General features: G+C 43.2%; 1 protein-coding gene across 1 annotated transcript in view; it reads right to left on the minus strand.

Moving 5' to 3' along the window:
* The window catches only part of Ccdc83 (coiled-coil domain containing 83), a 39179-nt gene that overhangs the window by 1464 nt on the left and 20517 nt on the right, over positions 1 to 17198 (minus strand). Inside the window, exons 5-10 of the mRNA XM_021168112.1 lie at positions 16937 to 17104; positions 14931 to 15022; positions 11537 to 11605; positions 4519 to 4640; positions 3176 to 3255; positions 1469 to 1650 (exon numbers count right to left, since the gene is read on the minus strand). Coding sequence (XP_021023771.1) covers positions 1469 to 1650; positions 3176 to 3255; positions 4519 to 4640; positions 11537 to 11605; positions 14931 to 15022; positions 16937 to 17104 — 713 coding nt within the window. The remainder of the gene's footprint in view (positions 1 to 1468; positions 1651 to 3175; positions 3256 to 4518; positions 4641 to 11536; positions 11606 to 14930; positions 15023 to 16936; positions 17105 to 17198) is intronic.

The raw sequence follows: 17198 nt of genomic DNA on the forward strand, positions 1-17198 counted from the left end.
TCCTTCCTTCCTTCCTTCCTTCCTTCCTTCCTTCCTTTCTTTCTTTCTTTCTTTCTTTCTTTCTTTCTTTCTTTCTTTCTTTCTTTCTTTTTCCCAATGCTGGGAACCAAACCAAGAGCCTTCTACACACTTGGCAAGCTTCCTAGGAGCTATATTGTTACCCCAGGTTTTAGTCTTTAAATGGTCACTTGAAGCAGTACAGCTCAGTGGTGGAGTGCTTGTCTGGTATGTAAGAGGCCTTGGGTTCAGTCTACAAAAAAACCCAAGATGGGTTACAATTGGAGTTGTCCTTTGACTGTATTTGATGAACCCTTAACCCTACAAGAATTGGAAATTCAGTGAAGCTTTAAAAAAGAAATTCTGCAAATTCCTAGCACTCAGGATACAGAAGCACATGGATAGCCATGGGTCTGAGGCCAGCCTAGAAGGAATCTCTAAACCTTGAGGCTAGTCTGGGCTACGGAGGGTGAGTCTATCTTAAGTAAAGGAATAATCATTTGATGGTAGCTGGAGTGAATTATTAGTTAATACGACTTATTCCATTTTTTCTTTTTCTTTCTTTTTTTTTAAACAGCCTTTACTCTCCTACCAGACTTTAAGTTTTAGAACCTTTAAGGTCTGGTCAGTATGAGAAGAGGAAAGGGTAGATATGTACAAAAGAGAGTTTTCTAAATGGTAGACTGGCTACTCTGGGGATCCCGTGGTGGAGGGCGTTTTACACTGATGGTCTGATGTATATCCAACTCCACTGGGGTGCCCGAGTCTTGTCTTTTCACCTTCACACACTCTTCCATCAAGATGCACTCTTCCATCGAGCACTGTTCATGCTCGATTAGATCAACCAGTAGAATATATGATGAAAGTGACAGCATGTGGCCTCCAAGCAACAGAGCTGTTCTCCTTTGTTACTGGGATTGCTCGCCCTGAGAAGTCAGACACCGTCCTTTAACAGAGAGATGCTCAAGGCACCCTCTGGAGAGGCTCATGTGAAGAAAAACCAAGACCTTGGTGTAGCCATCATCAACTTGCATGACGTAGGAGTATCATACCCACCCTTTTGAGGTGGGCCTTCTGCCCCAATCCCAGCCTCACATGAGGGTGGCCCTAGTGAGCACTCGGCTGTGATTGCCCAGGTGAGAACCCAGGGGAGCCATTCCCCAAATCCCAGTAATGGAAGCCTAAAAGTAAATACAAAGTATTGTTTTAGACCACCAGGTCTCACGATAGTTTACTATGTACCAAAAGACAGGTAAGCAGCACCTTAGTAACAAAGGTCTATAAATGAACCTTGTAGCTAGTGAGAGTGAACACTGCCCCAGGACAGGCCAATGGGAAGCTACTTTTGGGAAGAATTACAAATTAAAGTTTCAGTATTTGCAGTTCAGATCCCCGCCCCCACCCCACTCCACCCCCGCCAGCACTAAAGACACTGACACTCTAGTCGGAACTGTGGTCTCCTGATGCTCACCTTGAAATCCTGTTCATCTTCATGCAGTAAGTACTGGGTGATGGAGCTCTCCATCTCTGGGTTGGAGCCGTCTTTACTTGCTGTCTTCTTGGGCTGAATCTCTGGGCTGCTAGTGCCATCGTTGCTCCCCAGTAATAGGTCCAACATGTCTTCACTCCCCTCTTTGGAGGGCAAATTCTCCTCTGGGGTTAAGGCATAGAAATAAATAGATAACATTTTGAGCAGATGACAAAATACAATGCTGTCATTGGTCATGTTTTGTTTTGTTTTGGTTTCGTTTTGGTTTTTGAGACAGGATCTCTCCATATAGCCCTGGCTGTCATAGAACTCACCCTGTAGACCAGGCTGGCCTCCAACTCAGAAATCCACCTGTCTCTGCCTCCCCAGTGCTGGGATTAAAGGCATGCGCCACCACTGCCCAGCTAGTCATGTCTTTTATTTGAAAGAACTTTGAACTGAGGAATGTAAAATTTAGGGCTAAAGGGATGGCTTACTTTAATCAATACCATGATACCAAAGCATCCATAGTCCCAGTCCCTAGTGCTGCTACCACAAAACCCAAAGTGTTTAAAGGGGGGAAAAGTATGGAATAAAATAACAATAAATAAAATAATAATCAAAGAGGCAGAGGCAGGTAGATTTCTGAGTTTGAGGCTAGCCTGATCTACAGAGTGAGTTCCAGGATAGCCAGGGCTACACAGAGAAACCCTGTTTTGAAAAACCAAATAAACAAATAAATAAATAATATAAAAGTAAGAGGTGGCTCCATTTTAGGAAACAATTCTATGTCCTCCTTCTAGTTAACATTAACCATAAACACTTGGGAATTAAGGGGTACTGTGGAGAGCTTTTGGGAATTAAGGGTGCTGTGGTGCTGCTTCTAGGAATTTGGCATTTGTCACTGGGCTTGGACAAGGAAGTAGGCTCAGACAGGAATATTAGAAACAGTAACCGCGGGGCTTAGCTTACTATCTACGTGCTCGCCTGCCTGATCCCTGAGCTCACGACTTTGATTGCTTTCTTGTGTGATCTTCTTGTTTACTACTTCGCTTGATCACTTTGTCTTTGATCTGAGAACCGACCATAGTTTTTGAATATACCTAGAATGATATAAAAGCAGGCCAGAGAGAAAGAAAACGGCTCCAGCCTCAGTACGGGCTGGAGTCATGTTATAATTTTGTCCAATAGTTTTTCTTCTTTTCAGATCCTCACTTGAGTCCCTGTTGACTGACTGAGCTGGCTTGGTTAGGGTACACTGACATTTTGTTTGTTAAAAGCGCTACCCAAACTATGACAGTGTAGGCAATACCCCATCCCTCTCTACAAGCATCTACCTAATTCATTATAAAACACGACAAGCTTGACAGAAAAGGGGATTAAAACTCAGGTCCAGCAGCGCGTGTCAGTAATGCCAGCATTTGGGAGTTCGAAGCAGGTAGATTATGAATTTGAGGTTAGCCTGCACTATTTGGCAGTACCTTAAAAAGGAGAAAAGCGTGGCAGAAAAGGAAGGGAGGGGAAGAGAAAGGAAAGGGATGAAAAAGAGAAGGGAAGAGCCAGCAGACAGGAGACAAGAGGAGGACAGGTGCTGCGGGAGGAGGAGGACGGAGAGGAGCCAAGCACTGCATGAGGGATGCCTACCCATAGCAGGTGCTCAGGCTGCGGTGCTTTAAGGCAAGGGTAATTTTCTCCACGAGCAAATTGTACCTGTGTCTGCTTCGGCCAAATTTAAAGATTCGTCTTCGGGTGTCACTTGTAGCCCAGCTGCTTGAGTAATGTACAGTTTCCTAAAAGTACAAATAGCAGTTTGTCAGTTGATAAATACTGCGTCATGTGTTAACCAGCGCCTATTCCTCCCCTGAGTATGGAGACAGAATGGGAAACTGAGACCTGCTTTTTCAGGCTTGTTGAAATGATAAACTACTACAGAATTCCAAAGTGACAGTTCTTAGCGAGATGTGTAATGAATAGAGTGCAAATTCTGGGAGTCAGGAAAAACCACCCCTTGAGATAGTCTGGGGACAAGGAAGGTTTTCCTGAGGAGATAAACTCAGACTAGAGTCTTGTAGAACCAGGAGTTTCCCAGGAAGAGTACGAGGGGAGGGAATGTTCCAGAAAGACAGTAGGAATGATACCAAATTAGATCATTGTGGATTCTCAGTAAGAAAATTCGTAAGAAATACCGCCGGGGTGTAACTCAGTGTTAGAGGTCTTGCCTGGCATGTATAAGGTCCTGGGTTCAATGTGAAGAGGAGGATTGTGGGAAAGAGGGAGAGGAAGAGAAGAAAATACATATAAGTTATTTAAAGCACATGCACACAGTGTTTCTACATATTTGTAGCTGCTGCGCAGGCTACTACTGTTTGTTAATGTTTTTGAATTATTTATTTTTACTTGTAAGTTACCTGCATACATGTGTGCAGTACCTACAGAGGCCAGAAGAGGGCATCAGCCCACCTGGCACTAGAGGTACATATGGTTGTGAGCCACAGTGTGTGTGTGTGTGTGTGTGTGTGTGTGTGTGTGTGTGTGTGTTGTGTGTTTGTGCGAAAGTGTTTGAGAGTGTNGTGTGTGTGTGTGTGTGTGTGTGTGTGTGTGTGTGTGTGTGTGTGTGTGTGTGTTGGGCCCTGAATCCAGGTCCTCTGGAAAAGCAGCCAGTGCTTTTCAATTGGGCCATCTCCCCAGTCAGTTCCTTGAATTTTGACTACTGCCATCTAGTGGAAGTACTGAAGAACTATGCATTTCTTTTTAAGAGCGTTACTCTGTAGCCCACACTGACCAAGAACTATGTATCCCATGTTGGCCTTGTATTTCTAGGAATCCCTTTGTGTTAGCTTCCTAAGTACGAGGATGACAAGTGCCTTCTGGATAAATGACCTTTCTAAAACAAAACAAAGCAAAACAAACAAACAAACAAACAAACAAACAAATCCCACCAACTTTTTACAGATATAATGTCTACAAAACACTTTCTAGAAATTTAACAACTTTGACCACGGTATTCTGGTCACACCAAATGCTAACTGCTATGGCACCAGGGAGCGTCTCACTTGGGTATTTTGAGATCCACAAGTCTGCAGTTAATTAACTGGTCAATAAGCAGCAAATTTTCCTCTTCTAGTAGATGGATAGAGGTTTCCAGTTCTTCAACTTCCTTCTTGTGAATTGTGATCTGTTGGTGGAAGAGGGGGATGGGTGTCAGTACTTGCTGGCTTCATTCAGTGACTCCTTCTTTAGCAAACTCAACTCCTGAAAGGACATTTGCCTGAGGGAAGAGCTATCATTTACTGTTTATTATGGGGTTTGCCTGGTCCCTCTGTGGTTAAGAAGGGATGATGGGACTGTTTTCTGGGTCACTGACAGGCGTGGCAGGCAATTATTACAGAGTGGTCACTGTCCTTTTCAAGACTCCTGAAGCATGGCTGAACTTAGAAATGAGCAGAGGCAGACATAGGAAAACAAAATTCACTTTAGCAATATGGCACATTGGCCAGTGAATGGGGATTGCTCTAAAGGCAACAATAAATAAGATAATGAGAACACACTGGAATAACTGGTATGTATGGTGGTACTTTAAAAAAATGACTAAAAGCCCTTTCTACTAGCACCTATATTAGAATTATCTTCTTTAACTAGGACAGAATTGGTTCCAGGATCATTGGGTATTGCTGTGACAGACATGCTGTTTTGTGGAAGGTTGTGGAAGGCCTTTGGAACATTGAATTAAAAAGCCATTGAGTATGTGTAGCTTGGTGATCCGTTCTATGGGAACTTGGAAGATAAGAATGTTGAGAGCGGGCTTGGAGAGATGGCTCAGTGGTTAAGAGCACTGACTGCTCTTCCAGAGGTCCTGAGTTCAATTCCTAGCAACCACATGGTGGCTCACGACCATCTATAATGGGATCCAATGCCCTCTTCTGGGGTGCCTGAAGACAGCTACAGTGAACTCGTGTAAATAAAGTAAAAATAAAGTCTTAAAAGAAGAAAAAAAGAATATTGGGAGCAATGCAGAAGATGGAGACCTGACTTGCGAAGTTCCAGAGGGAAGGTTGGAAGCCCTGAAAATACTCTATCACAGCTGTTGCATATTTTGAGTTAAAAATCTGTGCTCTTGGTGAGGGTTGGGGGTAGGGAGAGATGTCTTAGCAGGTGGGAGCACTGGCTGCTCTTCCAGAGGATCCAGATTCAACTTCAAGTGCCTACATGACAGCTCACAGCTGTCTGTGCCTCTAGTTCCAGAGGATCTTCACACAGACATACATGCAGGCAAAACACCAATGTACATAAAAGAAAAATAAAATTCTAATTAAGAAAAAAAAAAAGAATCTGTGTTCTGGTTAGCTGGGGCTGAACAATCAGCTATGGCTAACAAGAGTCCAGAACCATGAAAGTAGACCTTTTACTTTAACTGGGACAATTGATGCTAGCCAGCTGGAGCTAAGAAATTAACAGTGATTAAGAAGAGACCAGCATCACTGAGGAGAAATCTGAATGGCGCTTCCTCAGAAACAGCACAATATAGGACACAAAGGTGAACAAGATTCAACCTTTCCCCCAAAGCTTCTAACCCAGTCAACAAAGCCAGAGCTAATTAGAGAGCGTTGCGGTGTCATTGCTCAGCCTGCAGGCAGCTTCGAGGTGGAAAGGAAGACAAAACAAATGTTACCTGTCTCAACCCTTCTAAGTCTATAATAAGCCCGTGGTTGGGGTTTAGGCTCAGAGATAATTAACTTGATTACAAGTCTGGATGCCTTAGATGCCTTAAAGAAAAGTTTGTTTTCAAAGGATGAGAAACACACCAGAGAGGCTGTGCACAGAGGAAAGTGAAAGACTCAAGGCTGTGGGCTGGACATGCGTGGGAGGCAGCGCGTAGTTCTCCTGCTTTTTCCAAAGTTGGCACCATGGCACCTGCGCAGGGCTTAGGCTATCTTATGACATCACTTCCCTCTTCAGAGTGCACAGCAATGTTTGCATTAATTGCTGAATCCTCTTGGCTTTTGAAGTACTAGGCAAACAAAGCCCGTAGCTTCTCATAATCGTCTTAGCGTTCTGGAGTAAGGAGCATGAAGGGAAGGGAAGAAAAGGTGGGAAACCAGGCTTCTCTTAAATACCTACGAAGTTCTGCTGGAGATGAGGACAGACAAGTCACACTCCGTCAGCCAGGGACCTAGGGGCCTGACTGAAGTGGACGCAAGTCCCCTTGAGCCCTAAGAGATTAGAAGCCCTCTCTGAGAGAAGGAGTCTCACCTTGTCCTGTTTCTCTGAGAGAGTGAACGTCATTTGAAAAATTCAATTGTCTTCCTTTTCCTAGTGAGCATGCCAAATGAAAACACACAGCAAAAGCAATGCACCAAACTGCTCTGAATCTTCACACACATCGATGCTCTGGGTTTTTTGCGGAGAGAAGATGAGTGGGCGGTTCCCCCGCTTTTCAAGCCATGAGATACCTTCCTCACGGAAATGAATCACCTAAGGTGTGTTTCTGGGCAGCCCTTGGATGTAGTGATAGAACTTATGATAAGAAGTGGTTTTCATTAATTTTTGAGGAAATTTAACCATGCAAAAATGAATTTATTGTAATAGAAATATTAAACCTATTGAATTTCTTTAAAATGCTTTGCCCGTTTTCTCCAAGTTCTGTGAGTTAATTAAACTCGACACTTCCCCCTTTTTTTCCAGTGAATTATAAGAATTAGAAAAAAAAAACTAAATGTAACCAAACATTTGAAGCTTCAGCAGGGCAACCTTTCTTATTGTCAAATATACATTTTTTTTTAAAAGTAATTTTCCTTAAATCTAAGATCTGTGACATCTTATAAATCCAGAGTTAAATAGTTATTATTGGATTATACTATTATATTTAGTAAAATAATAATAAATTCCCCTAACATTATATTATTAACCCACCTTGAGTTTTAAATTATTGATCCCTTGTTTTAGCTTTTATTTATTTATTTATCTATCTATTTATTTTTATTTTTTAGATAACGTCTTGTGTAGACAGGGCTAGCCTTGAACTTGCTGTATAGCCAAAGATGACCTTTAACTTCTGATCCCTGACCTCCATCTCAAAGTCTTGTTTAAATAGGAAATTCATTCTAATTATTTGGGAGTAATGGTATGAACCCTTATTAACATAACTTTACAAAGTTAATTTGACAGTTGTCAGGCTGGCACTGGTGGCACAGTCCTGCAATCCTAGCTACTCAAGAGGCTGAGACAGGGTTTAGGTGAATGCAGAACACAGAACAAGTTCAAGGGTAGCCTGGGCGATGAGAAACCTTGTCTCCAAACATAACAGGGGCTGGGGCTGCAGTTCTTGCCGACTATGCACAAGGCTCTGGGCTCAGTAACCAACACTGCAAAAAATAAGGTAAAAATCTAAAAGGAAAAGGCCAGGGAAAAGTCCCGGGAAAAGGCCAGGGCTGGGGCCAGGGGGCCGAACCCTTGCCTAGTGTGCAAGGGTTTGCTCCCTTAACACCCATCTCTCACACAGTAAAGCTACTTGACAATATTGCTGAAACAGTATAGAAATTGTCTCCTAGTTTTCTAGACCCTAACTCTACTCTGACAGATGGGGGACAGGGAAGAGACTGGGACAAGCTTAAAAGTAACGTTCTTATTAGTGTTTCTGGATGAATGAGGACTTTAACATCCCACAGTGGACATGTTGACTTGGGTGCCTTTAGGATGTCTATGGCTCATTGTTTGAAGATCCAAGTGTTCATGGTCAGGATGGCATGGCAGCAGGCCCATGGAGCAGTGGGTCACACTGCATTTGTAGTCAGGGAGGCTGGGCAATGGATGCTGGTGTGCTCGGCTTGCTTACTCTTGTTTTATTCAGACTAGGACCCCAGGCCATGAAATAGTTCCCACATTCTGGATGGGTCTTCCCACCTTATATATGCCCAGGGTTATGTCTTCCAGAACATTCCAGATTTTGTCAAGTTGATGCTATTACCCATCATGATTCCAAACCTGTCAATGTGGTACACAATGTGTGTCCAGCCTACATCCCTAGAAGACCTCTGTGGAGGGAAAAGGGGAAGGAAGAGTCTGGCTTAAGGGTAGTAAAGCCAGGAAAGGCATCACTTACAGAAGGGATGTGGCTAATGTGGGCCTGCAGTAGGGCAGAGGCAGACCAGCAAGCAGTGGTTAAAGACAGGATGTAGAGGCTTTCTGGATTTGGAGACTGAAAAAGACATTTCTTCAGGACTTCTGAAATCCCATCTTGGATGACTACGTAACTGTGGTGGGGTCCTTAAGTGGGATAGGCAGAACATGGGACCAGAAGCAGTTTCAGGGAAAGAGGCAGATGTTGTCAATTCAGGAGTTGGAGATGCCTGTGGTGAGCTTCCATGGAGTTGCAGCTGGCTGATGGATGCGTGGGTTTGGAGCCTGGAAATGACATCATCCCTAATCTGGATGCCTTTTAAGCCTGCAACGCAATTATCCTCAGGCACTTCTTCCCTGGAGTTTTGGGGAGGCCAGCGTTTCCTGTTTCTTTCTTCTTTTTTTTTTTTCCTCTGCATACTAGCTTGTGTTGTGTTGTTATGTATGATGTTAGGCAAATTCCCGAGGATGATTGAGAAGTAAATGTCCCAGCCCTTGAAGTTCTGGGAATAGTTTTTTTTTTTTTTTTTTTTTGCTTTTGCTTTGTTTTTGCCCTTTAGTTGAGTGGAGTATAGAATTCCAAGTTCAAAAATATTCTCCACTGAATGTCCTTACTGACGCCAGTGCCGGCTTCCTGCTCATCCGTTCCGCCTTCCTTTGTTTGCCATTTTAAAAGAACAGGGATTTCCACCCCCCTACTGTCCTGCTGATGTTTGTTTCTGCGTTATCTTTTTAGAGTTAATATTGCTTGGGTGCTGTGCCTCCTCCATTAGTGATGTGTCTTGCCCTGCTCCGAGAGAGTGCATTCTGCATTCTATTTTATATTTGATATTTTGGCCTTGAGGGATCCTGTTTTCTAAATAAACTGGCTCTCACAATTTTTTGGTATTAATAAAAGCTCCTTTTCAAATTTCTGAATTTCCCACCAGCGTCTTTCAGCAGCGGCTTTGATTAGTAGGAGCGGTGTGCACTTCTATTCTCCAGTTTGCCTGGCTTTCTCTTCAGATTCGTCCGGTTGTTCTTAGTAATCCATATCTGGTCCTGTTAGCGAGGGTCAGTGGGATGGTGGTATTGTCTCCACCACTGTATACGTAGGACTGTTTCCACTCCAAGTTTCTCCTGTGGCTGAGAGAGTAAGCTGAAGTCTGTACATAGGCACGGCAGGGCAGGAGGAGTATTTTGAGCTGAGAAAGCAAGGGCTTACATTGTCATCTCATGAATGCTACAATTAGAAATATATACTGTTTTTTTGCATATAATTGTCTCACATCTATGCAAGCAACTGTGTATCATCAGATGATTTCAGCGTTCTTGGGAGAGAGCCTGCAAGCTCCTAGGTGGAGGATAACTGCTTTGTTCTGTGTAAGGGAAATCCCAGGGATGCTTCTTATTGATGGAGACGGTGGCAAATACTTGTTTTCTGCTCCTCTTGCATCCCTATGCTCTACAGCATACACAGACCCTGAGCAAAGGATCCCCAAGGCTTCCCAAACAGTGTGCCCTTTCCATGGAACATCTGGACAAACGGTATTTGCCAGTTTCACCCAACAGCTTGCAGCTTGCAGCTGGCTCTCACACCTGTCTGTTTTGTGTGTGTGTGTGTGTGTGTGTGTGTGTCAGCTAATTGTTGAAACCTCACCTACTAGTTCTACTATACCTGTTATCTTTGCAGACAGTCTCTTTATTGTATTTGTATAATTTTATTTCTCCCTTAGAACAAGATGCAGTTTGCCATCTTGAGACACATTATAATTCACAGTTTAATGTAAGTGCCTTAAATTAAAATGAAATGCTTGTGTATGTGTGTGTGTGTATGATTCATCCCCTCAACGAGTAAGTATATCTATACTCATAGGCATTCCTCAACATTCATTCATTTAATATCTCTTTTTCATAAACAAAGATTGTTTTTCAGGCACTGTAGACAAACAGTTAAAAATATATAGCCCACTTTGTGTATTAAGGACACAGATCATGAACAGAGTTTCAACGTATTTAACATTTCTAGCAATGCAAGAAAATACTGGGAAAGGAGTTCTCGGGATACCCTGAGAGCATTATGAAATGATTCATAGGTCATGAAAGTCTGCCCCTAAAGGAAGAGTTAGCGTTTTCCTGGAAGCAAGAGTAAGGAAGGACTAGAGGTCAGGACAGAGTGGTTATTCCAACCAAGACAATGATAGCACAGAGGAGAAGAGGGCCTACTCTAGAAGTCCTTCCATGACCACACCCAGCAAACCCCATGTGGCCCTGGCCCAGGGAAGAGGTCCTGGCTCAGGAGTTCCTGTGAGTTCTTGTACAGATGTGAGGGGATCAGGATAGAGAGAGACAAAGATGCTTCAGGGCCGTCTTGGTCACGGGCAAATGGCCATGCTGTTTGTTTGTCCTGGTCCACAACTCCATATTATGCAGACTGGATCAGGGGTTACCAGTGTGGGGAGAAGACGAGAGAGCTTGCTCCAGAGCTGGAGTGCAGAGGGAGCCAGGATCCTACGGGGACCTCTGCTTTGACCACGTGCTTGCACAAGGTAATGTGAGCCATTCTGCCGTGTGCATCAGGTCAGGGGGAGGAAGTCCAGAAGGCTGAGCACATTTCCAAAGGATGCTGTGTCACCCTGAGGGTAATTTACATCAGGAGCTGAAATGATCCTTTAGCATTGGGGCCACCCAGCAGGAGGCAGGCTCATGAGGCACACTAGCTTGGTTTGAGGACACAAAGAAACTTGGCACATTTGAGTGTACAGTGTTGATTAAGCCCCTAGATTATTTCTGGCGATTATTGAGATTATTTATGGCATTTGTTGAGTAACAATATAATAGGATTAGGTCTTTCTTTGACAATTCTTTATGTCAGTTAAAATTCCAGGCTTGCCTTATGACTTCATCTTTATAATTATAGGTCATTGCCAGTTTCAAAAAAAAAAAAAAAGAATTATTTCGATACATTCCACTTACTTCTTTTTTTAGCCAGTCATTTTCCCAGATCTCTCGATAGTTGCTCTTGTCAATGAACCTTACAGCGTGCTGAAAGGAAAGTATTGTATGAAAAACAGTTGTCATAAGGGGACACATGATATCAGTGCTGGTCCGATAGGCTTTATCGTCACCTTCACTTTAATTCTACTTTGAACCATATCAACATCTGATACTTACAATCTCACCCACAATACTTAGATAGCCGATGGCACTGTGTTTCTTAGTGAGGTGGTTTTATATGACTATCACTCGTCTAATCAGTTACTAGAAGACAAAAACCTCTTTTTAAAATAAATTAGTTAAAAATTTTAATTTATTTATTTTATGATTTCATGTGTATGAGTGTTTTTCCTTTCACATATGCATGCGCACCACATGCCTGCTTGTTGCCCACAGAAGTCAGAAGAGGGCATCAAGTTCCCTGGGACTGAAGTCAGATGGCTTTGAGCTATCATGGGGGTGCTGGATTCGAACTTGAGTCCTCTGGAAGAGCAACGAGTACACCCAACCACTGAGCCAACTCTCTAGTCCAACGTGTGGTTAAACTTAATAAAGGGGAGAATCTAAAAGATCATAGCAAAACCAAACACAAGAAACAGGGGCTGGGGGAATAGCCCGTTGTACTGTTTGCAGTACAAGCATGAAGTTCTGAGTTCGAATCCTAGCACTCATGTAAAAAAGCCTGACATCTGGGCAAGGTTGCTTGGTGGGTAAAAAGCACACAGCCTATGGCGTTTTACAACCTGGGTTCCATCCCCAGAACCAACAGTGGGAGACACCCAAATCCCAAAAGTTATTTTCTGACCTCTACATGTGTGCCATGACAGATGTGCACTCATACACACATGACTTTTTAAAAAAAGTTAGACATGGTAGTGTGCTGTCACCCCAGTACTGGGGAAATGGAGACAAGTGAGGGATCGTAGGGCTCACTGTACACAGCCCGACTAACTGTGTGAGCGTTAGGACAGTAGGAGCTTGCTACCAAGGACCTTGCTACCTAGGTCCTGAGGAGCGACGCCTGAGCTTGGTCTCTGACTTCCATATGGTGTACATACATGTAAGAATTAGTATGCACATAAAAAAAAGAAAAATATTCTCCATTGTAAACATGGACAGAAATAATTTAATAGCATATTAAAGATAAATGATTTAAGTTCATCTTGATTTAAGATTTAAGGCTTAAATTGACTTAAATTTTTTAAAGTAGAGAATTTTCAATGAAAAAACTTTATATCATGCTTAGTAAATTAAGATGAGACATGCATTTCCTAGGAATGTTTATATTTCAGCTATAAGTAAAATCTTGCATTTTCATTGCCATAATATATCTTCACCTTTTAATGTAATTTAATGTAATTTAATTCAATGTGTATTGATGTTTTGTCAGCCGATGTGTATGTACACCATGTGTGTGCCTGGAGCCCAAGGAGGTTGGAAGGGGGGTCAGGATCCCTTGGAATTAGAATAATGGATGGTTGTGAGTTACTTCGTGGGAGCTCGAAATCAAACCCAGGTCCTCTGTAAGAGCAGCAAGTGCTTTTAACAGCTGAGCCAGCTCTCTGGACACTTCTGTTTCCCCGCCCCCACCCCCCAAATATCATCTGAACTAAATCTGAAGGAGGTCCTAGCTGAGATTATTTGGCTTGTTGCTTAATTCACTAACAGTGGGGCAGTGGTTTTAACTTTAGTTATATACCAGAACTTAATGAAAACTGTAAAATCCATAAGCCAGGAAAATATCCCAGAGCAATTACATTAACATCTCTGTGGGTGGGACCCAGGCACCTCCAGGGTGACACTGATCTGCACCAGTAGTTAAGGTGGTCAGCGCAGAATACAGGAAGCTACAAAAGGCAGCAAATAGGCTGAAAACTCACTGAAGCACTCATGGGGTGGGGTGGGCTTTCCATAGTGATTCTGACCTGAAATGACTTCAAAGAGCTCCACACTGAATCTGGACCCCTCCATTTGCTCCGCGCGGGCCACTGTTCTGTAGGCCATCATCCTATTAGCAATTCTCTACAGCTTCAGGATTGCCCAGGGATGTAAAGTCCTTGAGATGGACGCTTGGCATTGTAAGTAACTTTGCTTTGTTTCATTTTGTCCTCTGATAGCCGCATAGGCATTTTCAGTCATTTAAACTGTAGTCAGATCACTTCATGGTGGAATTCACCATTTAGTCAGACTCGTCACAAGGTGACCCAACAGCATGGACAGATACACCAGGGATCAATTCCCATGACCCCCGCAGACACACCAGGGATCAGCTCCCATGACCTCTGCTGACAGACCAGGGATCAGCTCCCATGACCCCCGCAGACACACCAGGGATCTGTTTCCATGACCTCTGCAGATACACCTGGGATCAGTTCTTATGGCCCTGCATCTTTGCATATCTGAAACACTGATGGAATTTTTAAAAAATATTAGAAGCATAGGGCTCCGAAGAAAGGGTGTGCTGTATACAGGAATTCCCTTCATTAGAAGCACCGTGTGTGTGTGTGTGTGTGTGTGTGTGTGTGTGTGTGTGTGTGTGTGTTTACTGTAAAACAAAGTAATTAGAAAACAGACATGACTGGGAATTTCACCTTGAAACATAATTTGTTAGCTGCCCATCCCCTTTCTCCCCCTTTTTCTGAGGCATGGTCTCTTCATAGTCCTAATCCTCTTGGAACATGATACGTAGACCAGGCTGTCCTTGAACTCAGAGATTCGCCTGCTTCTGCTTACCAAATGCTGGAATTAAATGCAAGTACCTGTCTCTGTAGCCCAAAAATTTAAAACAAAGGAATGTAGAGTATATTCTCCCAGGCTTAGATATGTTAAAAGAAACTTTTAGACAAATTATATTTCATTTAAAACACTTATTTTTAATATTTCACTATATCCATATGATACTTTTATAATAACTGAAGCGTAGGTTACTTGCTCCTTGTGAGGTAAGATACTACTTAAATATTCTCATTTTATCCTTACACTTTATCATTAAGGTACATCTAATGGTCTCTGCTCTGTACATCAGAGCACAGAAGTCTAGGGAAGTGAGGTAATGGGTCCAGTTGCACAGCTCGTGAGTGCTGGGACCGTACTGTAAACTACCTGGCTGCAGGACTTTTCCTCGGCAGTGATGATGCTGTTTTTATATGTATAGTGCTACAGATCAAACCCAGTACCTGCTAGGCACACATTCTGTCACTTTGCCACTTGCTGACTTCCCTTCCTGAGACAGACTCTGGCTATTTAGATCATGATCCTCCTGCCTCAGCCTTCAGGGTGTTGGGTTTACAGGCATTTACCGCCACACCTCTCAGTGATAAACCACATGGAAGAATAAGAAGTTTTGCTTTGTGTGCAAAGGGTTGGCACGTACCTGTGTGGCCCATTCTTTCCTCTGCTTCAGTTGGATCATTGTTTCTCTGGATATTCTCTTTTTTTCATCTTCCAGGGTGACTTTATACTGTTCTTTAAGAGGAAATCACACACCTTAGTGGGGTTGATCTGAGGTAAAACGGTGACGTTTATAAAGTTCATGTCTCATCACTTTCCCTCCTCTCTACATACTTTTCTCCCCAGCCCCCCAATTCTCAAGAGTATATTTTCCTGGAACATCTATCTCTTCTCATCGGAAGAATTGTTCCCATAATTTGCTAACACCTTAGTCTGAATTTGTGTAAAGTTTCCAATAATGTTTGTATTTTTGAAGGATTCTCTTTCTAGAGGAAAATTCAAAACAATATTGGTAAAGCAATCTATCCTTTGGTTCACCCAGATTATGAGTTCACAGCCTCATTATGTACATCTGACTCCGGCTAACTAGATTGCCAATGTTCCAGCTCGAGATTCCCTGCGCAAGGAAGACACAGGGAGGAGAGGGAGACTTTGCTGGAGGCAGCAGCCCTGAGCGCACACTGAGCTCTCGGTGAGGCAGGGGACAGAGATTAAGTGCATTATTTCCCTATTCTCTTGGATTTTCTTTCCTTCATGTCTCGGCATATGTGTGGAGGTCAGAGGATAACTCATGGAGTGTTGGTATCCTTCCATTTTGTTTTTGAAGCAGGGTCTCTTGTTTCTGCCACTATGCATAGGTGGCAATCCTCCTGCCTCAGCCTCTCTTCTCTCTTAAGTAGGAATGCCAGGATTACAAATACACGCCGCTGCATCCAGGTTTTCAGGTGAGTTCCAGGGATCGAACTGAGGTCCCATGTTTGTGTGGCTAGGACTTTTCCTGTGGGCGGCTTCTCCACTCCTCTTTTCTTGTTTTTCTTATGCCCATATACGTCATTAGTGACACAGTGGAGATGAAAAGCTACTTAGGGACCATATAACCAATACCCCCCTTAAAAGGAAAATGGAGGACAACTGCCTCAAGTCTGCCTCATAGAGTGGAGAGGAACGAAGCTGGGTAAAGGAGGCCAGTCTCCCCCCAACTCCCAACCTCCAACTGTTATCCAGCCCTTTAATCAAGATGCTGTTGAAGATACTGGGATGTTACTGATTAAACCAGGCAAAGATGTCTGCCCTTAGCCATGTTCATCCTCTGATGTATTAATACTGAAAGGTGATATGAATACTTTATCTTGTTCTAAGCTCCACATGGCATCCTTTGGATTGCCTTTTCTTTAAAAAAAAAAATAGAGTAGCACAGGGCTATTTCGAAACTCTCATGGCTGCCCTGTGTGATTCAGTTGGTGGTTTCTGTAGCCCGATGCTTACTAACCACTCATGTGTCGAAGACAGCCAAAGAAAGCAGGGGTATGCAGCCATCTCTTTGGAAATGTTTGAGACACTACAAGCAAGAGTTTGGGAGATTGTGATGTTTGTGCTTCAAGACTCTTGGCTGTTTGAGCTGTCCCATCTAAGGTGCTCACTTTGAAGAAGTTAACCTCAAAGCATGCAGGCTAATGCTTGTTGGCCAACATTTTACATCCCGGCTGTCTCCAGCTCTGCTTTGGTTTTTCTCACCCACTGCCTGTGGAAGCTGTGAGGTGGTCTTTTCCTCATTTGACAGATCCTGTCTCAAGTTCATGTCCAAATCCTGGTCCTCATTCTAAGCTGACTCTCCTGTCATGAGGAGTGCCTGTACGCGTTCTTCAGAAGACTGCCTTCCCCCTTTTCCTGTGGTCCTGAGTCTAAAGCCCTTTGACGCAGGAAACATGGTGTCCATTGAAATTGATAACAATTTTCCTTTGGCCCTTGGTCCTCACCCACCCTCTCTGTATCCAACTGAAGCACAGTATCTGGTGTTTGTGGGCTCACAGATGGTTGTCCCATTTTGATAACGAATGGTTTGGGGGAGTGCCTGGCTTTTTGTCTACTAAACACAGCCCTTCTGCTCATTGTTTTTACTGAATTTGAACTAATTCCGTCACAACAGACCTGAAATTTTCTCTGCATTTTCTTTAACTGTGTCGATGTCATTTTGTAAGGAAACAATGAGTTGAGCGTGCTGAGCGCTCCCTACATTCTTATACTCTTCCCAATATTCCTTTTCACTGAGTTTTTCAAGAAATAGCTTCTCGGCCTCATTTATTTGTACGCGCATTTCTGTTGGAAAGAAAAACAAGCCATGTGTCATTTCCATTGTCCTTAGAACCATTGTACGGTANAGTACGGTTTACAAAGTTAAAATCTGGTGCTA

Source organism: Mus caroli, chromosome 7, assembly GCF_900094665.2.
Source record: "Mus caroli chromosome 7, CAROLI_EIJ_v1.1, whole genome shotgun sequence".
In the NCBI taxonomy this organism is placed as follows: domain Eukaryota; kingdom Metazoa; phylum Chordata; class Mammalia; order Rodentia; family Muridae; genus Mus; species Mus caroli.